Source organism: Rhipicephalus sanguineus, chromosome 11 (genome assembly GCF_013339695.2).
Source record: "Rhipicephalus sanguineus isolate Rsan-2018 chromosome 11, BIME_Rsan_1.4, whole genome shotgun sequence".
In the NCBI taxonomy this organism is placed as follows: domain Eukaryota; kingdom Metazoa; phylum Arthropoda; class Arachnida; order Ixodida; family Ixodidae; genus Rhipicephalus; species Rhipicephalus sanguineus.
Genome location: NC_051186.1, coordinates 32,811,066 through 32,837,993, shown reverse-complemented (window position 1 = coordinate 32,837,993; position 26,928 = coordinate 32,811,066). Strand labels below are relative to the sequence as shown.

The 26,928-nt window shown below is 42.3% G+C and overlaps 2 protein-coding genes across 2 annotated transcripts in view; both read left to right on the top strand.

Moving 5' to 3' along the window:
- Positions 1-18,005, top strand: part of LOC119374394 (Fanconi anemia group M protein) — a 51,304-nt gene extending 33,299 nt beyond the window's left edge. The window contains exons 17-27 of the mRNA XM_037644481.2: positions 162-276; positions 393-439; positions 531-657; positions 2,073-2,281; positions 4,159-4,590; positions 8,429-8,488; positions 9,865-10,103; positions 12,301-12,380; positions 12,762-12,856; positions 12,926-13,020; positions 17,300-18,005. Coding sequence (XP_037500409.1) covers positions 162-276; positions 393-439; positions 531-657; positions 2,073-2,281; positions 4,159-4,590; positions 8,429-8,488; positions 9,865-10,103; positions 12,301-12,380; positions 12,762-12,856; positions 12,926-13,020; positions 17,300-17,390 — 1,590 coding nt within the window. The 3' untranslated portion in view covers positions 17,391-18,005. The remainder of the gene's footprint in view (positions 1-161; positions 277-392; positions 440-530; positions 658-2,072; positions 2,282-4,158; positions 4,591-8,428; positions 8,489-9,864; positions 10,104-12,300; positions 12,381-12,761; positions 12,857-12,925; positions 13,021-17,299) is intronic.
- An 879-nt stretch (positions 18,006-18,884) lies between these two features.
- Positions 18,885-26,075, top strand: LOC119374764 (uridine diphosphate glucose pyrophosphatase NUDT14). Its single transcript, XM_037644946.2, has 5 exons — positions 18,885-19,227; positions 19,337-19,380; positions 19,513-19,577; positions 20,455-20,671; positions 25,433-26,075. The coding sequence occupies exons 1-5, from the start codon at positions 19,021-19,023 to the stop codon at positions 25,659-25,661; spliced, it is 762 nt and encodes a 253-aa protein (XP_037500874.1). The 5' UTR covers positions 18,885-19,020; the 3' UTR covers positions 25,662-26,075.
- Positions 26,076-26,928: the final 853 nt, after the last annotated feature.

Genomic DNA, 26,928 nt, shown 5'->3' with positions numbered 1-26,928 from the left:
AAATAAGCCTCAGTTGTGAGTTCAGCGCATGTCCTGTGCACTCCTGTTCTTGTCCCTCGTCTACTAATGTGCTGTTTCAATGAATTGAAAGTTTCTATTGAGCTGTTCCTTAGATTCCTTGACTTTAAAAATTATTTTGTCTTGTTTATGACTGATTTCAGCAGAGATCTTTGGGCCGGCACTTGGACGACAGTGACGATGACTTTCAAGCACTCACCTGCAGGAAACAGCCACCAACACAGAAAAGGAGGCCACAGAAAGTGATCAACAAAAAGGGTGAGCATGTCCTTCTTTTTTTGTACTTTCTTAACATGTTAGTGCAAAGAAAGGCAACACAGCAAATTTATTTTGCAGAGCATTCTAGTAGACAATAACGCTTGACGTTGTTACAGTTACAGGAAACGGTGCTGCTACAGGAAAGAAACCAAAGCGGAGCTCAGTTGAGTATTATTTAGAACTGCTTTTGCAGCTTGCTTTAATAAGCATTTATCGAATTTTCCATGACCATTTGTCCTTGCGTTGTGTTTTAGAGGAAGAAGAGCAATTTCATTGAACACGAAGCGGATGTCTCGGCAGACATAGTCAATTCGTCCGATGAGTCGGAGAACAGCAGCCTTGATCATCTGGACGAAAGCTTCATCGATGACCAGACTCAAGGTTCGTTTGAGACAGGGCTTCCTTTCATTATTTCTGTCATAAGTGTGGCAGCATTTACAGGCATACTGACCACATCATGCTAATCTAGTACCCATTCTCAGTGTTATAAAATCTCTACCACCTGCTCCCCACTCATAAAAGGATGGCATGCAGTGAGTGTGCAGGATTTATAAGCTATTAGAATTTGACATTTAAAGTTGGTCTCAAATTCCCAGACCTGACGTCATCCGCATGAGCTGTTCAAAATTTTGCGGCATAACTCTTTTCGGCCTCCTCAATCCCAACGACCATCGACTGATATCACTTCGTTTCAGTTCAGTTGTCATTACGAAATGGCACATTACAGGTATGAAAAACATCTCTTATTTAAATATTGCATTTAGATGCTACAGACGAGACCTCCACGTACGTGGAGGAAGTAGCCATCTCCTAGGATTGTTTGTAGTAAAAACCATTTTTATTGGCCGATGCGCAGAGTTGAAGCTGTAAAATGACATTATATGCTTACATGTTGAAGCTGCATCCCATATTTTCGTGACAACTTGTGGTATAATAAAGACCCCCTGTGGGCTCTTTTTCATTGTCTGTGACGACCTAATGGCATAGGTCAAATGAACGGAAATTTTCGCAAATGCTGACAAAAATGACCCGTTCAAATCACCTGCATTTGTATCCGCGTGCATCAAGCATTACCTTGAGGGCGATTATGTTAGATAATTGCTTCCAAAGTAATATTAAAAGGCTTAAAGCTGGGTAGCCAATTGAGTTCTTGGGTACTGGAGAAATTAAAAAGCCACTCGCCATCTCACAGGAAGAACTGTTTACTAGGAACAAGCACACGAAGAAGGATTAGGTCAAGGGTAACAACGACAGCCTAATGTTCCAAGTAAACTGTGACGCTTCTCTCATAATGTGTTGAGTTCCAGATGTGAGAGCTGCTTTGCTAATGTCATATAAATTTGGCTTTTAAACAAGAAGTTCTCTAGTAACAGGTGTGTTCACTGCCATAATCTGTTGTGACTTGACCTTGCTATAGTGAAGTCACTATCAATGCAAAGGTACCTTACTTTTATTCTGTATTCTTGATAAGCATGTATTTCTGACACGCTGATGCCAGTGCGAAATGTTCTAGATCTATTTATCAGATTCGATAGATTGTTGTATTGAAGTTTGACCTGATACGAGATCTATTCAAAAGCAGACATAGCTGGTTTTGCCAAAGCTGTTAGTTAATCGAGTGGAACACTTTTCCCCTTAAATCAGATCGCAGTACAGCTGGAATTTCATCTCGTTGAACCAGAGCAAACATGTGAGTGGCATAAAAAAGACACACACATATACACACTCAAGAATTGTGTTACAGAGTATCCCAACCGACCCAGAATGGGTCCCCTTTTCTGGTTCTTCAATTTCAGTGCCAAACAAGACTTTCTACCTTCAGACTGTTCGCAGCCCAGTAAATCCTGCCAAGTTTAAAATAGGTCACACAAATCATGTTCGATACTCTGAGGTGTTTTCGCAAGCCGTATCCGAAGATGAAGCCGACTACGAGCAAGATAGTTTCTGTGTGGGTAGCGACGACTCCTCAGCCTTGCATCGGCTGAGTTCCTCAGCATCTGAGAAGGTAATGTCTTGTCCCTGTTTATCTTGTTTGCGTAGTTGTACTTATTAGTAGTAGTTAATAACTGGTGTTTCAGACATGCAATAAATCTTAGGGTACAACATTGTACCATACTTACGAATTGAAACTTGACAATTTAGGGCTAAGTAATGTGTTTACTTTCGTTTCCACCATCTTCAGTTTTGTTTGTTATATCAGCGTAATCTTTATGCAAAACGTCAGAGCCAACATTATTACATTTAGTAGCCAGATTTACAGTTATATGACATGGTTATCCCGATCAGTTGCACATCATCATAATCATCAGCCTGACCATGCCCACTGCAGGACAAAGGCCTCTCCGATGTTCTGCCAATTAACCCGGTCATGTGCTTGCCGCTGCCACATTATACCCGCAAACTTCTTAATCTCATCTGCCCACCTAACTTTCCGTCTTCCCCTCGCGCGTTTGCCTTCTCTAGGAATCCAGTCAGTTACCCTTAATGACCAGTGATTATCTTGCCTACACACTACATGCCCTGCCCATGTCCATTTCTTCTTCTTGATGTCCTTAACACCCACTTGTTCCCTGACGCACTCTGCTCTCTTCTTGTCCCTTGAAGTTACACCTTTCATCCCTTAACACCTATCATCCCTTGTCCCTTAAGGTTACACCTAGCGCCTTGCAATAGGTAGCGAGGCACTGGAATTTGTAAATGAATACGTCTACTTAGGACAGGTACTAATCGTGGATCCAAACCATGAGACTAAAGTAACTAGAAGAATAAGGATAGGGGGGTTGGAGCACATTCAGCAAGCATTCTCAAGTCATGAATGGTAGTTTACCACTATCACTCGAGAGGAAGGTATATAACAGCTGCATCTTACCGGTACTTACCTACGGAGCAGAAACCTGGAGGCCTACAAAGAGGGTTCAACTTAAATTGAGGACCACGCGGCGAGCAATGGAAAGGAAAATAGTACTAATAGGTGTAACCTTAAGGGACAAGAAGAGAGCAGTTGCATATACCAGTTGTTATACTAAAAGTTTTGATGTCATGTTTCAATCTGTGAGCGCTGTACTTACATTGTACATGCATATTGTATTGTACAGTGTCTACGTATTGTAGGCATTGTACGTACGTAGACATTGTGCACACGTTGGTCTGTTTTGAGTTGGGCTTCTCTGCTGTTCAGCTATGCATGCGAACATAGGTTTTGCCATATATCTGCACTGTCCTCCTGGGATGAAAACCTTGTTTCTCTTTACGTGACAAGGTTATCCTTTCCTCAGTCAATGTGGTGTACTGTGGCCCACACTGTGCATGGGGATCGGAACTTCTTGTCTTCTATGAGTGAGTTGTGAATTGTGTGATTCAGATCTGTTGGTTGCAATTGCTGACATCAGATGATGTTTTCGGTAGTACTTATGTTCATGTGACTACAAAACACTTGTTAAATAAAGGTAAAATAGACAACCACCTGTCTGTAGCACGAAGCCACGAGGAAATTCATATAGATTTCCTGTGGCTTTGTGCTACAAACGGGTGGTTGTCTATTTTCCCTTCCGCCACCTTGCGGAATTTCGCAGAGCTGATTTGCAAAACACTTGTTGTTGCCACTTTTGTTGCTGTTGTTCTGTGCCAGAAGAACAACATTATTTTAATAAGAATGCTTGCACATTATTCTTTACTGTGTTCTTTCTTCACACATGCAGCAGATGCTCAGAATAATTGCAGAGATCTGTACGTAGTAAAACCAAGCTGGCATTGACCTGTACCTTGTATGAAACTGTAGTTAAAATGTTTATTATTTTCTCGGTGGAGCAGTGCATATCAGGTGACGTTATGCATAGCTATCAATGTTCGAGGTTCATTTCTATCGCATTTCTTTGTGTACAGCTCGAAGAAGAAGAATCACCCGTGCGCAGTTGCCCGAAGACGAGGCAGCGCAAGAGGAGAATTCGAATATCGTCCACGAGTGAAGAGGAGCCGTGCCGCGCAACATTCGTCTCGAAAAGCCAGAAAATCGACGTTGACGACAGTCCGGTCAGCAGAAAACACCGGAGCGAGGAGCCTGCCAAGCCAGCCTCAAAAGATTCCTGGCGTGCCACTGCGACAACCGAGGTTTCGGGCTGCAAGCTGGTCGATCTTCCGGGAAACGTGGCGGCCGAGTTGACACCCGGGTCGGGAGCCTCCCGACTGTTGTCGAAGGAAGAGCGACTCCGGCTTCAAAAAATAAGGCAGGAAGAATTCCGCAGGACGCACATGGCCAGTATTCAGAACAAAACGAGCCCTTCGGCAGACATCTCTCAACCACCGATAAAAGCACAGGTATGCTTCACTTGCACATTTGTGCGGCAACTGGCTAAGAATGACGTGTGAAATGTTGAAAAATACTGGGAACACAGGGTGTCGATGGAGCCAACATTTCGACACACAGACTTGTCCTCAAGGTGCCAACTGCCCACCTTAGCACGTGCATGTGCATGTTTTGTACCCTCTCCCCTAACCGAAACAAAGGAGGAGGGAAGGCCAAGTGCGCAAACGAAGGGGGGAGGGGGGAGATGAGGGGGGGGGGGGGCGTTCCGAATTGGGCGTGTCAAAAGGAAAGAGTTAGTAAAAAGTAAAAGACAAGTCCTTGAAGAATACAAGTCCGCTTGTCGATACGTTGGCTCCAGCGACACCCCCCTGTTCCTAGGATTTTTCATCGCTTCAAGATTCCATCTTCACCCTGCACTTCTACATGAGTGGAATGTGCCATAGTGATGACTACCATATCTGCCAACCCTCCTTAAATTTTTTGTTACGTTTACGATTTCGCTAATGTAAATTCCGTTCACAGAAACACTTATAGATCTTGAAAGATGGGGTAGTGCAAAATTACCCCAGAAATGCACGCAAGAAGGAATCGTGATGGTGCCCACACTGTCCCCCTGTGGTAGTGCAAGACACCATAGGAATCGGGGAGTAATCTCGCTTTGACCAAGTTTGTTCAGTAAAGTTCCTTAATCCGATGAAATGAGTAAGAGCAGTGCTGCTGAAAAAGTCACTGTGATTCAAAAAGAACATGCTGCCTGCTGGTATCTAGTGTATAAGCTTACTGTTTTTTGTGCACTGCGTCTATATTGTTAATGAAGTACGTACAACAGTTGTATGCTCAAGGTGAGCATTTAAAAGCCCTTTCCCATTTCTCTCCTGCCACCTCTCTTGTTGGTATCGCAGTATTTTTTAAAATATGAACTTCGGCAAATACGCCTCAGTTAATGTGACATAAAGGTTTCGCCACTCTCGATTTTCATCACCAAATATTTGTGGACAGTATAAAAGTGGTTGTTGAACAACAACTGAACTAAGTTGAATGAAATTTGTTTCTTAATTGAAAGAAAAAAAATTTTGCAGTGATTGAAAGTTGAAATATGTCTTGGCTCCCCAATAGACCCTTTTCATAATTGTAAAGCTAGCTTTTCTGCAGTGCAGTTGGCCTAACTAATGGCCACTAGTCAGTTACTGCAAACAGCGTGTTCAAGCGCAGTTTGCTTGCGCTATGACATGCAAAACGTGTACTCAGCTCTCTTGATATAAACACGCATAATAGACAAGCCCCAGCATGTGCAACTATGACCTTGTCGCCACTTGAAGGAAGACAGGTGCCACCATTAGTTGGTTGAATGCGCAATGCAGGGAGGTGCACTTGCGGATTATGAAAAGGGTCTATTAAGGGCACAGGGTAGGCACTACACCTCCCATGTATTTTAATTTAAGGCTTTGTCAGGATCCACTTTCTCAAAATGTATCAAATGTATATGTAAAGCGAAATTCAGGACAGAGCAGTGGGAGACCTTGCTTGCCCACGAGGAAAGGGAGGCCCAAGTGGCTCTCCTCGACCAGGCGCGGCGGGCTGCTGAGGCCAGTGGAGCCCTGGACTAGGGGCCCCACCCACCTGCTTCTCAAACCCCTTTTCTTTTTTAATGAACGTTTTTCAATTCAAATATGTTTGGGTTTGTTTCATTTTATTTGTTGGCGTCTCTTCTTGCAGTGGAACTATAATTACAATTTTATTTCAAGTGTTTACATTTCTGCAATTTTTTCTATATTATTTTTTTTTAATAAAAGTGCCAAAAGAATGAAAACTATTCCGCATACGCACACAATTCTAGTTCAGTAGCTTCGTATTGATGTTTGGTTTATTCTGGTTAAAAATCAGCCTTCTGCCTTTTTAAGTTGTTTTGATAATGGGGCAAATGTAACAAAAAAATTGATTTCGAGATATTGAGAGTTAAAGAGGAAAACCAAGTTTATTTCATGTTTTGTTCAAAAAGATGTACTGAACAATTTAACTAATAGTAACGTCCCCTATAGTCATTCCACAAATCAGCTTTTCACTTCTTGTTTTCTTGGTTTACTGGCTTCTTTTGTCATACCTTCTGTGTCTCTGTTGGCCAAATAAATACTGTCAATGCCAGTCGATCTCACCCAACCATATCGCAGTGTTGCGCCTCAGTGACATGCCAATCGGCCTTGAGAAAGTTTATTCAGGCCATGGAGGTGTTTATGAAAGTTAGAACGGTTTCAAAGGTGGCAGTTGTGAGGGTTTCCATTCCAAGGAACACAATCCATTGTGTTCTCTACAAGTGCCACAGTTCCTGCGCATTCTGTGCAGAAACAGTTACTTGTAATCACGGTTTGTAGAAGCTTCACATCAATCAAAGCGTAGCCATTGTCACTACAGGTAATATATTGTCTTTGCGGCGATGTGGAATCGGACAAAGCTTACTTGCTGAAGTGCTCACATGAGTGCTCCCGGTCTCATTTCTGTTAGTAGCTGAAGCGTGTCGACTTCCAATTATACCGCGCTTTCTAAACAGTTTCTTTCATTTGTCAACACGAGAATATCTTTTGCCGCCGTAACAAAGTCAACAAAGGCAAAACTAAACTCAAAATAAATGCTCAGAACCCCATCTCCATCCGGGTCTCACACACACAAGGCAAGTGGACTCGGTAAATACCATGCATGTTCACAAAAACTGCACCATGTGCCTTTGAGTAGCTGGAATACTTTTTCAAAAATCTGCTAAGCTCATAGAAACTATCAGTTTCGATTTTTTTTAAATTCACTTGAGGCAGAAAGCTCTGGTTGTGCACGGTCTGTTAGGGGGGCTTGGCTGCTCGTCAGTTAGTCTCAAAAACCTTGTCCTTTTGGCTCAATCAAAATGCGCAAAATTGTGTGGGGCACTGGATATTGTTAAGGAAGGCCTTATCATTCCAAACAGTCAAAAAACCAAATTTTGATTTTTTTTTAAATTTTACCCTACCCTGTGTTCTTAAAGGAGTACTGACATGAATTTTAAAATTTTTCGGATTGTTGCTCTAAATGAAAGCACGGGTGTCGATAACCCTAAAAAGAGTGTCGTGGTGCCTGGGGATGCATTGCATATATTTTTAATACCGCTTCTTTCAACCAGCAGTTTCGGTTTCGGTTTCGAGAGGGCGGCTTCATAGTGACGTGTCAAGTCGGCCCGTGACGTCACGGGCAGACTGCAACCCACGAAATATGCACCTGCTGTCCTTTGCTCTCAGTCGAACGTGGTTCATGATGAGTGAACTGTCGTCCAGTGCCTCCGACAGCGATTTCTGTGATTTAGGCTGCATGCAGAACCCAGATTTCGCAAACCAAGTGAGCTGACTTGAAACGTCATAGGGCTCTCCATGCGGTGAAGCTGCCTTGCAGATGCTGGGAGATGAAAACTTTAAAACCAAACTTAAATATTTATACGTGTTTCCCAGATGCGGTGTGGGGAGAGCGTTAACACTACATGCCAAGGAAACCAAAAACCTCCGTTTTGCTGCACTTCAAAATCGTGTCAGTACTCCTTTAACCTAAATTATGTAGAAAACAGATCTCTATTAATCTAATTATGAATAACATGATATCTGCTTATTTTCCCTAAATAAACGATCTGCTAAGCACTTTTACATTTTGGTTGTGCTGCCACAGTTTAAACATTTGTGAAAGCATAGTGTAGTTGACCTTGGATCTCATGGTATATTCAACAAAACTTAAAAGACCTTTTTTGATTTGACATATCACTTGCTTGCACTAATACGGATAGATTTCACCGTATATATTGTTGCGTTTTAAAACAAATATGGCGCTTTATGTCTTCCTTAGGTACTTGTCGACAACACCACCACAATTATAGTGGACACCAGAGAGATAGCATCAGGAACGGTAAGCATTGCATTCAATTTGTTCCTGCCAATGTTTTGATCTACTCCACAGTTATTGCATTGCAAACACGTACTTATGTATGGTCGGTGTGATGGCACTAGGAATTCTCTGACCTTGTTGTACACACTAGCTGAGAAAAAGAGTTAGCTGCTTATCTGTTGTCATTATTGTCATCATGTTTCGTTGTCATCCTGTGCACTGGTAGCGTGGGCAAGCGTGAGTGACCTCATACTTTCCCATGCCATTGAATGAATACGTGTTGCTAGACTGGGATATCATGATTCATGTCTTAAAGGTGAAACAGTGCCATAAAAACATCCAAGTTCAAAGTCAGCTTCGTACTGTGCTCATTAGATCAACTCGTAAAAGAAGATTGCCAGATATAGTACACACGTGATTTTTTCATCGTGAGGCTGGCTCACTCACCGAAGCATTTGGAGTGGACATATTGAGTTACATTTTAACGTAATTTTTTGTTGCTTTGTTTGCTTCCCTTACCCATAAAATCAGATGTACAATCTTTTTTAGCAATGCCATACAGAAAAAAAAAATGAGAATTTTGCATAGCAATGTGGTTTCATAATCTGTTACAGTAATAGAAAAACACACTGTGTACTATCATTCTGCTGCAACAAGAACAACATTTTTTAAAAATCTGGCATCCCTGTAGGCGAGGCACATCTTTTTATGAATTTGGGTGAAGTAGACGAATAAGGCATGCAAAACATTGTAATAAAATGTGTGCAGATTACGATGTCTTCTCTGTAAAACACTAGCACGACTTTAAGCTGAACCTCAAGAGACCGGGAAAATGTATTCTGCTTAGCAACAGTTCTGTCTACTCATCCATGCTGGGAATTGGACCATCATCCAAGTGCTTAGTAGCACAACATTTCTGTTTGCTACAGGCAGCAGTGATGGTCATGCGTGAAACACCGAAATCGAACAATGAAAGGCAAGAATGAAATGTGTCAACATGAAATGACAAGTGATCTCGATAAAAGATCAGATTTCCACATCATAAATGGCTAATCACCGACAAGCCCATGATCAAGAGGGCATCAGTTATGGGAAAACAATGCATTCAGATGTGCACGTGACTGACACACCTTCGAGGGCCTATTTGTGTACGGCTGCATTTCTGTACACTTGCTAGTGCCCGTTTTTTTCGCGAATTATACCACCATCACCGAAATCTGTAACTCATGGAAGCTTCGCTTAAAAACACTTCTCCCATTTAGGCCGTGATTCCATTTAAACGATTCCAAATTACCAAGATTCTTTTCTAAATTAGCCACTGGCTTTGCAGTCAGAGTTGTACGTACCCACTGCCTTTATTTGTGTGTGAGCAACGTTCAGTGTCCTTTCTGCCCCAGGCACTCGTGTCTGCGCTGCGTGCTTCAAAAGACGTACAAGTGGAGGTTTTCTCCCTCGCGGCTGGGAGCCTAGTGGTGGGACGAAGGTGCTGCGTACTGCGCAAGGCCCTGGCCGACTTTGGCAATCCCCAGAACAACTCGCGCCTCGTGGCCGAAGTGAGGCACCTGTTCGAGCTGTACGACCGACCGTGCGTCATCCTCGAGCGACCGCAGAGGGTCAAGCCTGGCGAACGACCGTTGTGAGCTTGCCGTGTTGTCTAGTACCGTTACCCAAAGTTCATCAATCGTACCACTTGCAAAACTCCAATCCGAAATTCGGATGTGCCCATGGACAAATTTACGGAGGGTAGCAAACTAACAAGCGAGGGTTTCGTTCCGGCAGCCTTGATGCCTTCAGGCAGTATGTGAGGGAATGTTGGTCAGCTGCCAGCTCGTAAAAAGATCGCGTGTATGCATGATGCCAGCTGGCAAACAAAGAATGTTCCACACTCGCCGTCATGGCTACGAGCGGCACTAGCTAACACTCCCAGGTTTGCATGCACATAGGTACCCGATAAAGTGGATGGGATGATGACCACCACCGTATCTCAATTTTTAGAGCATTGGGCGCGTTATCTGAAGATTGTAAGTTCTATCCCTACTGGTGGCAAAGTTGTCTTTTCGTGCACTTTAATTTCTTCACATTTGTATCGTAATTAGTACAATACAGTTAAAAGACTACAACTGACGTCCCCTGTACTTTCCATGGCTTCATTGTCTGTTGGATTCATTATGTTGTGTCTGAAAACGAGCCCTTGATCCATTCCCCATTTTTCGTGCCACCTGGGAGCTACGACAGAAACCACATTGCATCGCTGTAGTCTTCGCTGTCATTACGCGAGTTGGCATGAGAAGCATTAGATGAAGTACTTAAAAAAAATCAGAAGAATTCAGTGGCCGCAATATCATCTGCAAAAAGTAAACCTCAAAAGTGAACCCACTGCTCGCTTCATCAGGCATGCTGTCTTCTGTGATTCAAAGCACAGGAAAAAGGCAGACGTACAGGGGAAGCTTGAAGAGATAAAAAAGTCACGAACACGAGGTGGCGACGTTTCGACAAACGGACTTTTCTTCAAGGCTCCAACAAGATTGCAGCATTGGAAAAAACCAAATCCGCTTGTCGAAACGTTGACTTCAACAGCTCCCCGTGTTCATGAATTTTTCAAAACACAAGAAAGTGACAATAATTAATTAGTTTTTTCACCTAGAGGTGGTGTTGCAATCAGGAGACCTCCACAATTTTGGCCACTGGCGTGTCCAAATTTTGGCAACTCGTGTGATTGAAGAACTCTGCTGTTACCGACTGATCGAATTATTGGGTCTCGTCTTGCCAGACTGCCCGAGACTGCTCAGAGGGCTGTATATGTGAATGCTCATTGGCTGAAACCTGCAATTTGAGTTGTCCTGGTAGTCCCAGATGACAACTCAAAGAAACACATTGCAAACTTGGGCCACTATTGGTGACGCGTTTTAAAGATTTTAAGAAAACTGTTGTGTGATTCACCATTAAAACTTCTTTTTGTTAGTTTTGTTTGATTGATTGATTGATAAAAGGAGTGGTCCTAAGATCAGATGCTTCAGCTTCTTTGTACTTTGTTATTGAAGTGCATGAAATCAAAAAAGAGCTGTTATAGAACTTTTTTTTACGGAGAGCATTGTGATTTCATTTGTAACTTGTTTCATGGCTGCGCTAAAAACACGGACAACAGAAGAGACGTACACACGACATTTTGCGCCTGTCGTGTGTACGTCTCTTCTGTTGTCCGTGTTTTTAGCGCAGCCATGAAACAAGTTACAAGTTTGCACCAACTGGCCCAAATGAAAACATTACTGCATTGTGATTTCAGCTCTGTCTTGTGGTCTGCATTTTTCCACTTTTTTGGTCTATAGGTGTCCTGCTCTTGCCAGGCTGGGAAGAGGTGGTTGCTACACTTTATATTTGCAGAGGACATCTGTTTTAATGCAATATCAAAATTGCATATTTTAGCTTTGCCCTTGATTCAAACACATTCAATAGTCAAAGGGCCATGTCTTTCTCCACAGACATTTCTTCTAATTTGAACTATAATATTTTACATTTGGCCGTTACAAAACCAGTGAATTATGTTAACTGCATTCTGTCTTGCTGATGTGCTTCAGGACCCATATTTTTCAAACGTGTCGTTTTTCTAAATGCTATATGTCTAAAACAAGTAAATTTAGAGAAGAATTGAGAGTACTTGACAAAGCTGGTTTGATCAAGTGCAGCGCTAGAATCGAGAACGCTATTCACCTTCATTTTTCTCAAATACTGCCATGAAGGATCCAGACTGTTCTGCACTGCTTTGTTTTCGATGTCCTTGCCCCTTGTTTAATGGTTCCATTTTTATTTTGCTTTTGTTTTACGCATGGATCTAGCAAGAGGACGAAGTACTTTGACAACATGTTGATGTTCCTAAACTCCACGCATGCCAAGGTGTTCTTCTCAGACTCTCAAGGTGGGTGGTTGAGATGGAACTTGGAATATTCATGTATACTTCATCATGGTCACTGTTAAAGTAAAGTGACTCAGCAGATTGCAAGCTTGATTTAAAATAATGCATAGTCATTGCTCCTGTAGAGTCTCTGTGTGCATGATTTCACCCATTGCTGTGATGGATTTGAGGACTCATTTTGCTGTGACAAAAAGATAATAATATGTACGCTCGAACATAAAATATACACTCAGATATAAGTTACATGTTGCATAAACGTGAGCCGTTAGTCTTATCAGATCAGTTAGCTTTTCGATTTCGTGAATTAAGCTTGTCACGTACAAGCTCATCAATTGTTCACACTCACGTGATGGTGACTCGTCATTCCTGGTTTGCGTCTTTCAGCAAACACGGCCGAAATCGTTCTCGCCCTCGCAAAGAAAGAGTCCCAAAAGGGTATGGCGCTTGCGTCGCCCGAATGCCTTCAGCGCAAGAATCACGTGAGTACTGCGTGTGCTGCCAATTTGCCACATGTGAGCAGGTATTGACGTGTCACCATTATGTTCCAGCTCGTGCAATTCTACCTCGCATTTCCAAAGGTCAGCTTGGCTACAGCAATCAGCCTGACGGCCACATATCCCTCTGTACGCAGTCTTGTTAAAAGGTGAGAAACTGCAGTGAGCGTTTAGTTTTAAAATGGTAGTTAATTAACAGCAATTTAAACAGAGACGGAAAAAGTGCTGTTGTTGATTATCAGCCGATAACAATTTGTCCGGCTTACTATTCGTCCAAACAGAATTAAGTTGTTACTACAGCTACAACCACACAATATTGTAAGTGTGCAGTACTCATGGATTGAGATGTGACATTGAAACTTTTAGTATAACGACTGATATGCGCAGTTGCTCTAGATAACCACTTCAGGTTGCTATGAATCTGGCCACTAAAAGTGATCTTGGCTCTGATGCAAGTGTTTGAGTTGAAATTACGCCGATATGACACAAAATGAAGACGGTGGAAGCGAAAGTATCTGCATTACTTGGCCCTGCATTATCGTGTTTCATCTGTGAGCACTGTGCATGCGAAAGATGTCGATGCGGAAAGTGGTCATGTTTGAAAATATCGGTAGCTGTTGGAGCGCCCAAATGCTACAGTGTAACTAGAATTGAAGGGAATGTTTGAGTGATATCCGGACAGTGTTACGAGTGTGGGAGTTAAGAAAAACCACTTGAAGTTTCAGTAATTGCTTTCCCAGGACTATAAACATGGTGTTTCCCCTGTCAGTACGCATAGACAGCAGGTTGTTCTAAGCATTTTTCGTTCAATTAACATAAGTTAGTTATTCTGATTTTTTTTTTCCGAGCATGTTTATTTGTTTTGTTAATCACTTGCGTGTTACACTGAGAAAATCCAAGTATGTTTCGTGATTACCAGCTTACTATGATTTCACATGTGGTTACGTAAAGAAGGTCTCCTGAATGTCGTTGATAATTACTTTGTTTTATTATGTGATGTACACCATTTTCAAAAGTGTTGTTCTCAAGGCTGGTTAATCTAGAATGTCCTAAGGACATGGTTGAGTGCCAGTTTAAAAATAAAATCCATGCTGTCTGTGATTATGACCACTTAACCATTGTCCTTTATTTATTGATGTTATTTTGCTTTTTCTGCTGTCAAACAAGCTCACTTGTAAGTATTACTTGAGTATTATTGAACTAATAGGGACACTTGGGCTAGTTGGCAAATGTGCATTATGAAATAAAGCACAAAAAAAATTACAACCGGGAGAAATGAATAAGGCAGGACAACGCGTCACTAGCAACTGAAGTTTATTGAACGAACACAGAAAGATATACAGGGGGGGATACAGTGAAAAAATTTTTTAACAGATAAAATAGGCATTCAGCCACTAAATTGTTAAGATCATAGCCAATAGGCCATATACATTTCAAGCAGTCATTTAAACAACATCGAGGTATTCAACCTCCTGGGTCATTCCACGCCAACTGTCCCAGTCGGGGCGCTCGACAAAAATCAATTTCTCTGAAAGAATCTGAGAAAATTACACACATATAGTCATTAGTTCTACAGTATTTTCCCAAAATATTTTGAGCGGCAAAAATTTTTGGGACACGTGAGGGTCATTTGAACTTCTCGATATGGTGGAAAACTAGGTACGAAAGAAAAATTCGCTATAAATGGACGGTTTCACGCATTCATTCGAAACTTGCTTTTTTGTGTTTTTAGAGCATCGAGCTTTTATTATAGGACAGTTGCTTAGGGTAGCTTTATATTTTTCACTCCTTGGCGCGTAAGTAAAATTGAGTAAGTTGCTGCGTTTTCGAGAATTTTTTTACAAAAGAAGATTGCAGACCAAATACATCAATTATTTTTATAAAACTCTCCATAACACGTACTATCTTCTAAAGTTTTTGTTTTGCCTGTATGCGGCGCACAGGCTCTAAAATAAAATCCTGAACTTGCAAAAAACGCTACATTGGCCTATGTTCAGTCGTCTGTAGCACCCTAAGGTGGTCCAAGAAAAAATAAGTGGAAAAGCGCATACGATTGAGAATCATAACACCTTCGTCCACAAAAAGTTTAATCGAAGTAGTTTTTGTTTTAGTCAAGAAAAAAATTTTTGAAGTTTAGAGCCACCATTGCATTATATTGCTATGGGGGCAGTGCAAACCGACTGACTTTACTGCATAAAAAATAAAGAGGTAGTGTATTCGTAGCACATCGTTTTCAGTTCCTTTTGTTAGTACTTTTTAATGTATAATACATATCAAGGAGATGATAAACAGAGATAAAACTACAACAATACCATTGGCTTAGATGCCGAAATTCCCCAATAATGAATGGCGTTACTTATCGCATTGTTTACGCACACCGGAGGCGGCGGCGGTGGCGCCGGACAACTACGCCACAAAAATAGGCTGTTGTGATCTCATAACAGCTGTAAAACAATGCATGTTACCAGACAGACAAATTCTACTTTGAACAAAACCTGCTGCCTGCAACCATCCAAATAAGGATGTGAAAAATAGGTTGGCATATCCCGTTCGTAGTGTCACGGACGACGGACGGAATGCGTGAATACGCATTCCGTCCGTCGTGTGCGTCAAATCATGTGCCGTTCGTTGCGGAATACTTTGATGAACTCCGCTTGGATCCGCTATAAATGACCACGCTCACTGCCTCCTTTCTCCAGTTTACACGAACTTTGAGACTTAACTTATTTGACGCCAATTGATTCTCAGAGCCGCATGCAATAAGTAACGCGATTCATTATTGGGGAATTTCGGCATCTAAGCCAATGGTATTGTTGTAGTTTTATCTCTGTTTATCATCTCCTTGATATGTATTATACATTAAAAAGTACTAACAAAAGGAACTGAAAACGATGTGCTACGAATACACTACCTCTTTATTTTTTATGCAGTAAAGTCAGTGGGTTTGCACTGCCCCCATAGCAATATAATGCAATGGTGGCTCTAAACTTCAAAATTTTTTTTCTTAACTAAAACAAAAACTACTTCGATTAAACTTTTTGTGGACGAAGGTGTTATGATTCTGAATCGTATGCGCTTTTCCGCTTATTTTTTCTTGGACCACCTTAGGGTGCTACAGACGACTGAACATAGGCCAATGTAGCGTTTTTTGCAAGTTCAGGATTTTATTTTAGAGCCTGTGCGCCGCATACAGGCAAAACAAAACCTTTAGGAGATAGTACGTGTTATGGAGAGTTTTATAAAAATAATTGATGTATTTGCTCTGCAATCTTCTTTTGTAAAAAAATTCTCGAAAACGCAGCAACTTACTCAATTTTACTTACGCGCCCAAGGAGTGAAAAATATAAAGCTACTCTAAGCAACTGTCCTATAATAAAAGCTCGATGCTCTAAAAACACAAAAAAGCAAGTTTCGAATGAATGCGTGAAACGGTCCATTTATAGCGAATTTTTCTTTCGTACCTAGTTTTCCGCCATATTGAGAAGTTCAAATGGCGCTCACGTGCCCGAAAAATTTTTGCCGCTCGAAATATTTTGGGAAAATACTGTAGAACTAATGTCTATATGTGTGAAATTTTCTCAGATTTTTTCAGAAAAATCGATTTTTGTCGAGCGCCCACACTGGGACAGTTGGCATGGAATGACCCTCCTAGCTTGATGCCGCTACTGAGGGGCAGCTACTGCACAAATCACCCATTTTTGCAATATGGGCGGCCTCAACTATCTCACGATACTTCTGATCTCTGTGTGCAAACAGAATGCAAGTTTTCAAATGAAGGCTCATGCCCAGAGTTTTTAACCATGCGCAGATAGGTACGAGAGCTGTCGGTATATTCAATGCCCATGCATTCTCATGCAAGCGTATATTAACACATTGCCTGGTTGATTATTGCTGGGATATACCTCGCAACAAAAGAAGAGACTGTTAAGTAAAGTGTGCTCAATAATGCCTGTGACTTTTTTCATATTTAGAATGTATCTGCTGCAAGATCCCAAATTAAGCTTTCTTCATATGCTCGTGGAGAAAACCTTGTTTTTGTCAACCAGTTTGCTGTTACCTGTGAGCAAGTTTTTCGTAGTGGCTATGTTAGTCATGTGAAAAATTATTCTTTTTACACCATCCTCTCACATGACAGCTCCATTTATTCTTGGCTGCATGTCAAGCTCAATAGACAGAAAAAGGCAAAACAAAATGTTTCGCAGTTCTCGGCAAGAAAAGTGCAATTATTTGTGTTACTGTTGTACCACTGCAATGATGCAACAGGACAGTGTAGGTTCATGATTAAATAAATAAGTAAAATCGATTTCACTTTATTTTTTCACTCCACTTCTTGACTGAGCATTCAGTCCTAGATGGCATTCAATGCACTTCTTACACTGCTTGTTGCTGTGCCCCTTATATCAAATCTGCCTCTTTTTCTCTCTCTAGTTCAGTGGAAGAACTTCAGGAGCGAATCAAGATATCCGAAAGCCGTGCCAAAGACATTCTTGACTTTTGTAAAGTCTCTGCCACTGTATGACTGAGGAGCCGAGGATGTCTATTTTTTCTGCTGTACTGTACCATAAACTGTTTTTCTTTTTTTTTTTTGTAGAATCCTAGTGTATAGACGTATATATGTGTGTGTTTGTGTTGACTTCGGAATGACGTGTTGTAAATTAAGACTGCTCCAGATAAGTCTCACTTCACGTCTCTCAAGTTGCTGACTTGGGAAAGTCATTTGGAAGTCGGGGTTGAATGTGATATGTTTCAGGACTCACACAAGCCCGTAACCGGCTTGCACGTGTAGTTTTGTTTGTGACTGATGTGACATACTCACACAAGCCATGGACCAATGTCGGCATTACGCTTGAACAGTTTCTAATCATGCAAAATGTGATATAAAGGATGAGTTGTTTTACATACAAAGCCAGTAGTATTGTTTAAAGTTTGTAGGATATAGCAAGGCCTTGTGTGCCAAAAGCCTATGCATCAAATATTCGGGCTGTACAGCACCCAGGAAAGAGTAGAATTATATTTCCGTGAGCTGTTATTGTTTTCATACATTGTAAATAAACCGTCTGTATGCTCTAAATATTACTCTGCATTGAGTGGGACTGATCTCACCTTGTTGGCAATAGCGGCAATTAAAATAAAACAGCTCAGGATATTTGTGATGTCTTGTTTTAGTTCCCATCTTGATTTCTGATGTAATAAAATATATATGCAACAACATGCACGGTGTCTAAAATTCATGTCTATAGCCTGCTAATTCCCAGTTTGCACATGTAGGCATGTTTCTTTCTTCTTTTTTTTTAGTGCATACTGCGAACCACGAAAGTTCTTTGTAGGACAGTGATTACAAGAACAGTCAATACATGCATAAATCTTTCAGTTCATATTGATAACATTTAAACCATGATAATTCTGACACGTAAGTGCATAGCATCTAAGGCATATTTTATAACGAGCGAACATATCTTATAAGAACAATCTTAACGGTCAGCCCCTAATCAGATGTAAAGTTTCCATATTTTGAAAACTTGGAATCTACAACCAGTTGCATCGAGTTAAAAGCCTGTCTCCGGAGAGTGTTCCGCTAGCACTCAACTGCATACTCTTTTTGAATTGACACAATAGCTTCATTTGTAGCCCAGAGTTAAATATTTGGGTTCAGGTTTGTATGTATGACCTAAATGAATATTTAAGACGGTGTAAAAGCGCTAAGACGACGCGCACAACGTGCGCTAGCCCATGCTAAAACGGCGAAACCTGTGCGCTTAATTTCGTTGCGCAAGTGTTTACATTGTAGCGACGCCGTTATGCATTGCGTCGTCCAATCGCCTTTAAGGAGGCGCACCTGTTGCTTCTTTCTTTCTCTTTATAGTTTAATGCTCGAGTAGAATACAACAGAACATCAATCACATGAGCTAGAACGGCGCAATAGAAACTTGGCAGCGGACGACATTTTAGTTGTAGATTTCCCTACCTGGGGCGGCTCGGTAGTTGCGCCGAACATCTTATCTAATATAAAAGATTGTTGCGTAAAATACGTTCTCGTCACAAAAATGAAGGCGCTTATCCACCTCTCTGGCCGCGTATGCGAAGCGTTTTTACGAAAACCGACCATTAAGAAATTGACCTTACTAAGCTAGTCGTGGTGCTGTTAAGCGATGATCAGCGGAGTTCGATGTTGGCGGGCTGTAGCTTGGCCGCGGTCCACCAAATTGATAGTTTCGGGCGGTCCCGCCACTGTTTGTTCCTCGATTAAGCGCGTTTTATCCACGTCCGACGTAGTTATGGAGCAGATCGACGACGTACGAGTCACGGAGCTCAAGAATTCTGCGTACATCAAACCTACGCGGCTGCTCTTCAAGCAGGTGAGCCGATCTTGATCGCCAGCTGATGCGTCTCTCGTAGAGCATGTGGCCACCTCCGCGATCCTTTCCTGCTAATTGGCTTATCCTTCGGTGTTCCTTGAATCCGCAGAACGGAAAGCAAAGGATATGGGACCTCATGAAGACTCACGACAGGTTTGTGGAACAATCTGTTTCATTTGAGCGCATATCACGTGTTAATAGCGTGATCTCAGGTGCAGTGGCGCGGTTTTATGCTTGACTACACGCATGTGTTCTGAAACGGGACGTAATTGTTTTGTTCCGCAGCGTCTCGGCCGTTATTTACAACAAAAGCAGGGATGTCCTTTTATTCGTCAGGCAGTTCCGACCAGGTGGGTATAGCGATTACAAGCTACATGTTCTACGACATATATTCGTTTTCCGGAAATTGTCGCGCATTTTCCGTGTGGAAAGTTACGCACGCTAGTTGCTCGCATTAGCGTTTAGTGCGCGACGAAAACTTAGGAAAGGCAAAGCTGGCGCTATAGATTATTTCTGGCGACACAGAAAACTGAAACCATTGTAATGTCGTCTGCTACTGATCGAGAATGCATACGTGCGATCGGTTCTGTGTGTAGTTCTTTTAAAATATGCAGCGGCCGTGCGGGGAAATAACATTTTCAATGATGGAAAAATCACAGTACGAAGTATAGGTTTAAGCGGGGAAGAAACGCTAATATTATAGTTTCGGCAAACTTATTAAATATATATGCTGCTTTATGAGAACCTTGTACATAGTGCTTGACAATGCTTAAATAAATGATTACCAAGCAGGATTACTCTTTACTTTTTTTCTTGTTTGTTTGTTTCAAGTGGTAGCCAGGGTGCCTTTTGGAAGCACGTGTATTTCGTATACCTTCAATAAAACACTGTATAAAGTATAATTTATTTGACAACAACATTCATAAAGGTGCAGTTGTCAGGAGTGCAGAAAACCACGAAATAGATTTGACGGGGCCAGTAGACACTAAAAAATAATGTTCGCATTAAATAAGACGACAACATGAGGGCGTCAATAGCTACATGTGTGTAGCATCGAAGTACAACTTCATAGTTCATCCTAATAAAAAGAGAAAGATAAAATTGTAGCCTTTTAAGGAAATGGCAATCTTTAGCAGATCATTTGGTCAGCGTATTGCTATGTGGTTACATAGCATGCGTTCTCAGTGAATTGAGCTCGTAAATTAGGAATTCTCGTACTTCTTTCAGCTGTCTACTACGGTCAGATCCCACCGCACGAGTTCACTTCGGGCAAGCCCATCGACACGACCAAGTATCCAGGAAAGTTGGGCGTGACGCTCGAACTGTGTGCGGGCATCATCGACAATGAGAAACTGTCATCCGCCGAGACAATGCGCGAAGAGATCAAGGAAGAGTGCGGATACGATGTGCCCTTGAGCAGCGTACAGAGGGTCACTTCATTCAGGTAACTGTCACACTTACTAGTCCTAGCACTGTTCGACCCGATCGGTCGGTGCCAGCGTGGATCTGAAAAGCATAGGGTTTCATGATAGCATGTTAGAGGGAAATCTGGTGCTAGTGTCTATGGGAGCCGCAATGCAGTGCACTTCAGCCAGCATGAAAATGATGGGTAGCTCATGGATTTTCCCAAGCTTTGTTCTTTTGGCTCCGTGTGGTCTGCAGCCTCTTTGTCGCAAGACGAAGTTCGTGAAGTTCAGCAAAAGTTCACCAGTCCAACGGCACCACCTTGACCCTTTTAGGCTCACCAGTTCAAATCAGCTCACAAAGTTTACACTGAATCATTCTTTAACCCAAAAACAAAAGCCGAATCACAACAATAAGCAAAGCAACAAGTGCATTCAAAGTTCCAAGCACGAAGACTAGGCAAATCCATGTTCTGCCCATCACTCCCATGTTGGCTGAACGATCTCAGTGCCACTATTCCCTCTGGTGAGTATTGTAGGAAACTCCATGCTTAAAAGGGCTCTGCAACACTTCTTGAAAGGTCAGAAAATGCTGCTGATTGGTTGTCGAGGCTCTGTGAACATGTGAACCAAATGTTATAGCGCTGCATGTGGCAGGGTATTTAGAGTAACGTTTCGAAGACAGCTACGAATTGCTCTCTCTTAGCAAATTACATGATCGACGGGCCTGACTACCTACATCACTGGAGAGAAGGACACGGCCATTGGCTGACTTGATGATCGCGAGAAGATGCTGAAGGTCACAATGCATGCCAATGCAGCTTCTTGCCCCTTATCATCAACCCTGTACGCTCATCGGGACAAAAGAAGAGAAAGCGTGCAATGAACCCCCGTAAATCCGCTTGTACATGACGGGTGCGATAGTTTTTTTCAGCCATCCATTGGTGGCGCAATAAACTTCGATAATGAGGCCATTCAATGATTATTTGGAAGGCTGTTGAAGGGCCCCTTTAAGTCCTCTCTAATCAAATCGTGTGTGCACAAAATGAGTGCCAGCTTTGATGTTTAGGTAACGCGTCTTTTAGAAGCACGTTATCCTCACCACCTGTGTAGCCAACCCCCCATCTGTGTAGCTTCTAGCTTGCTCATTGCTGTAATCCCTGCTATCCCTGTAACATAGCTCGTACTTAACGGATATAAAATATTTTTGGGGCAATCGATTTAAAAGTAATAAACTCTGATAGTGAGGTCGTTCGATCATTACTTGGAAACGTGTTGCAGGGCCCCTTGTAGCGTTCATGCAACACTGCAGATAAAAGAAATACTTTGAAGGTGATAATGCCAGCACATTTGTGCACATTGCTTGAATGGTAATCAACTCTGCTACTTCTGGTACTGGCCTTTGGGACTTGGTGGAAAGGGGAAACCGAAACGAAAAGATTATTAATAAAGAAGCAATGCTGCTTTCATGACCAATACAGTCAGCCTCTGAGGTAGGGAGCCAACCAGTCTTTAAACGTCAGGTCCTTTTCAAAAAACTGAGCGTGATGGTGCTTTTAGAAATATTTTGTGTGGTGGGCTGAGGTACACCCAGGAAAGTCTTACCATGACACTATATTTTGTTCCTTTCTTTTCTAGGTTTTTAAGAAAGTCCGTAATATAAGAAAACAAATTACATTAATGCTCACTTGTGCACTCACTTGCAGTGCTCTCAGTTGCGTTATCAAATAATGAAGTCCTGCATGCACAACTTAACTTAGGTAATTACTTAAGATAATTCGTACTACCAAAAAATATACGCATACTAACTGTATAGCTTAAGAGTATACGTTGTTGGGCTAGTTGGTTCATAGTCTTGAAAATTGGCTAGCGCGAAAATGGACAAGGACTGAGAAGGAACACTGAAGTACAGGACAGGCGCTACTCGCAACTAAAACTTTATTCAGAAACGTCTTCCTACATATATACACAGCCGAGTGGCGCGCGCAGGCGCAATGCACATGACAGTCGACATGCTAATCAGGACCGGGATACCAAAACATATTCGCATTACAACCAAGTGTCTAAGAACAGTCTTTCCTTACTGCGCAGAACAACAGAAGTGTCACTGATACATTCACGGTCTTTCTTTTTAATATGATAAGCCTCCATTAGTTCTCTGGCCAGCGCATTCCCACTTCTGCCCAGAATTCGAATGCTAGACAGCACTGGCTCACAGGCACAGGTCCTACAATGCGTAGGCAGATGAAAAGTCAAATTATTCTTAACAGAGCGCTCGTGTTCCCGTGCTCGATCGTTGATGCAACGACCAGTTTGTCCGATATAAACCTTGCCACAAGTGAGTGGGATTTCGTACACGACGCCTACGGCGCATGTGACGTAGGGCCGGACGTGCTTTTTTTCCGCACGTCGGTTTTTTAAGTGGTCCCGAAATGCGAGGGCATAGCCCAGCCAGTTTATGCGGCGCTGAAAAAACTATAGGTACATTGTACCTATTTGCCACATTTTTTAAATTGTGTGCCACTTTGTGCACATACGGCACCACTTCCGGCCTTTTTTCTGCACGAGCAGAGCCAGGCCTCTTCTTCCCCTTCAGTTTCTGAAGGAGGGTTTCGGACACAGCAATCAAGTTCGAGCAGGGGAACCCAGCCGCCTGTAGGCGCTCAATCTGGCTATTAAAACTATCCTGAGCCAAGTGAACGCAGGACTTTGCCAGCACCGATTCAAGGCATTGTGAGGCAATAGCTCGTTTTACAACCTTACTATGAGCAGAATCAAAGGGTAAAAGCTCTTTTTGGGCTCGCGGAGAGTACTTCCAGCAAATATGCTGCCCCCTTAAAAGCATATTAAGATCTAAAAATTGCAAGGTGTCATTGTTAGGAAGTTCATGGGTGAAGGTTAAACCCTTTCCATGTCGTCTAAACAGGTTTAAAATATCATCAACAGCACTAGTATTCGTCTGGAAGGGATTAGTGCTTAAAATCACGAGAAAGTCGTCTACATATCTAAAAATTCGTAGAACTTTCTCGCTGTCCAATAGGTTATTCAAGACGCGGTCAATAGCAGCTAAAAAAATATTGCAGAGCACTGGGGCAACACATGAACCAATACAAATTCCCTTTCGCTGGATGAACGTCTCGCTGTCAGAAGCAACATAAGTTGAGGATAGATAGTACTCTAGTAAGGTCATAAAATTATCGACCGAGATACCGGTAGAATTCTGGAAAGCGACATCTCCGTTCTTTTCTATACAACAGCGTACGGCAGGTAACAGGGCATCGTGGGAAACGGTGTAGAACAAGTCCTCTACATCTATCGAAAAGGCAGACTTGCAGGAATCAAGAGATGCCAGAAACGTTGTCACTTCTTTAGAATTTTTAACAATAAATGGATCATCAATAACTAGAGTGTTTAAGTTTTTTAACAAAAACTGACTTAGCTGCTGCTGCCAAGTATTCTGCTCAGTAACTATACTTCTAAAAGGCATGTCGACCTTATGGGTTTTAACGCTGAAGAATACGGACAATGACAAAAGCTTACTGTCCATAATAGCCTTACACAACCCTGAAAGTTGCATCTCTTTACACAAAGAAACGGCTTTTGTTTTTACCTTGCTCAGGTTTACTTTTGCAGGAGCGAAGTTCTTGGTCAAAGCTTCAGTGGCTTTTTGACGAAACGTCGTTGAAGGCAATACCACAAAACCACTGTCCTTATCTGCTTGTAGAAGACGAAGTTCATTGTCCTTGCAGAATTTCACCACATCACTCATTTTTCCGTTGGATTTCAGGTGGGAGTGTTTCACAGTCTTCAATAGGCTGTCCACGCCGTCCAAAAGGCACCTCTCCTTGTCGTCGTTCCCTGCCTTGTCAGCCACACGCCTGTTGAGCGCAAGAAGTTCGTGCGCACGCAAAAAGGCAGAAAAAGTGCAGAAAAAATGCCGGAAGTGGTGCCGTATGTGCACAAAGTGGCACACAATTTAAAAAATGTGGCAAATAGGTACAATGTACCTATAGTTTTTTCAGCGCCGCATAAACTGGCTGGGCTATGCCCTCGCATTTCGGGACCACTTAAAAAACCGACGTGCGGAAAAAAGCACGTCCGGCCCTACGTCACATGCGCCGTAGGCGTCGTGTACGAAATCCCACTCACTTGTGGCAAGGTTTATATCGGACAAACTGGTCGTTGCATCAACGATCGAGCACGGGAACACGAGCGCTCTGTTAAGAATAATTTGACTTTTCATCTGCCTACGCATTGTAGGACCTGTGCCTGTGAGCCAGTGCTGTCTAGCATTCGAATTCTGGGCAGAAGTGGGAATGCGCTGGCCAGAGAACTAATGGAGGCTTATCATATTAAAAAGAAAGACCGTGAATGTATCAGTGACACTTCTGTTGTTCTGCGCAGTAAGGAAAGACTGTTCTTAGACACTTGGTTGTAATGCGAATATGTTTTGGTATCCCGGTCCTGATTAGCATGTCGACTGTCATGTGCATTGCGCCTGCGCGCGCCACTCGGCTGTGTATATATGTAGGAAGACGTTTCTGAATAAAGTTTAGTTGCGAGTAGCGCCTGTCCTGTACTTCAGTGTTCCTTCTCAGTCCTTGTCCATTTTCGCGCTAGCCAATTTTCAATACTAACTGTAGCTCAGTATGGATATCGGCAGCAGGCCGATCGTGTGAACAGTTTGAGATATATAAATTTCTTTTTCAAAAATTAGTTCAGTGACACACCCCATAAATATATGTAGCTCCCTGTTGGGGCTTAAGTTTTATTCATGCCTAATCTTCTATTTGTTGGTCCAGAGCTGGCGTGGGAATCCTTGGCGCCAAGCAGGAGCTGTTTTACGTCGAAGTGACCGACAGCATGAAGATAAGCGCTGGTGGTGGTGTCGAAGAACAAGGCGAGATGATCGATGTGGTTGAGCTAACCAAAGCCGAAGCCAAGAAGATGTTGTTTGACGAGAGCATCATGCGGCCTGCTGCTCTGCTTTTCGGCATTACGTGGTTCTTGGAGGTCAAGTCGAAGCAATAGAACGAACTTCATATTGTACATAAATGAGCTCACTAGGATCTACATCTTTATAATTTGCGCATTAAATGGAACTTTGACCTGATGCATTCGCTATCAAGTGCATATAATCGTGCTGAGGAGACTAGCTTGAGAAACGTACCACATAAAGCTCTTTGGCCGCTTTCAGGACATTGCTTGCTTCATAGAAGCTCTTAAATGAAAATTTTCACATTTTTTGCTGCAGTCATGTGCATTGGCATTCTGCCATGGTAAGTCATTCGTGATTGATCATTTAAGCAAAGCAGATGTCAAAGCACTAGAAACAACATAGCAGTCAAAACATGTCTAGTCTCTATTACATATATGCACATTTTTATACTCGGCGCATTTTGCCGATGCTTGGGCCCAACATCCTTTCGTTACATGATCTGCATCAGTATTCTATGCCAATGATATATAGTACAAGAGCGCAATAAAAAAATTGTATGAATGTGGATTTCTCTTCTCTGATTAAATCAGCACTGGGTGAACAAAATGGTGTTGGCACCATTTCAGCATATACGTTAATTGGGAGTGAAAGTGCTCATTAATGAAGGAAAGGCCATCTGAATTGTGCTCATGGATGGTGGCATGTTGTAAGTATTTTGATTGCAGACACTTCTGGTATGTGTCTTCTGCATGTAATGTGCATTACACTTTTCAAATTATAACACCTAGCGCACAAAACGAGCAGCACACAGCAGTACAATATGGACATAGCTCCTCGTTGTTCCTTTTGTGCATGCTAATATGGAGCACCGACATGCCCAAGCTCACATTCTTTCAAATTACTTTTGAAAGACCTTTTTTGTGGTGCTGTGTTACTGTATCACTAAATATTCAAAGTATTTCTTTCAAAACCACTTTTGTCACTGTGCCCATGGGGTTGCTGTGCAGAGAGAACCTGGTTCGAAAAAAGCCGTTAAGTTCGGGTCGCAATGTGCGCTGCTGCTCCTTGTTTGTTGACTGCATGAATAGTTTTAATGACGCTGCGACAGTGGGTGTGCCACACCTAAAAACTACGTTATATTTCTTTGGCGTTGGTGAGAGAAACCCGCGTCACGTACATACAGACAAGCGCGCGCGGGCAGCGCATTTACAAATGCGCGTACGGGCAATGCGGACGAGGAGCCCGGCTGCAGTACAGTGTGTCACTACACAGCTTCAATTTTTACTGCACTAACACTGAACAAATAAAGGAACGTTTTCAGTCATTTCAAGATTCTCGGAACCGTATCCTACGATGGCG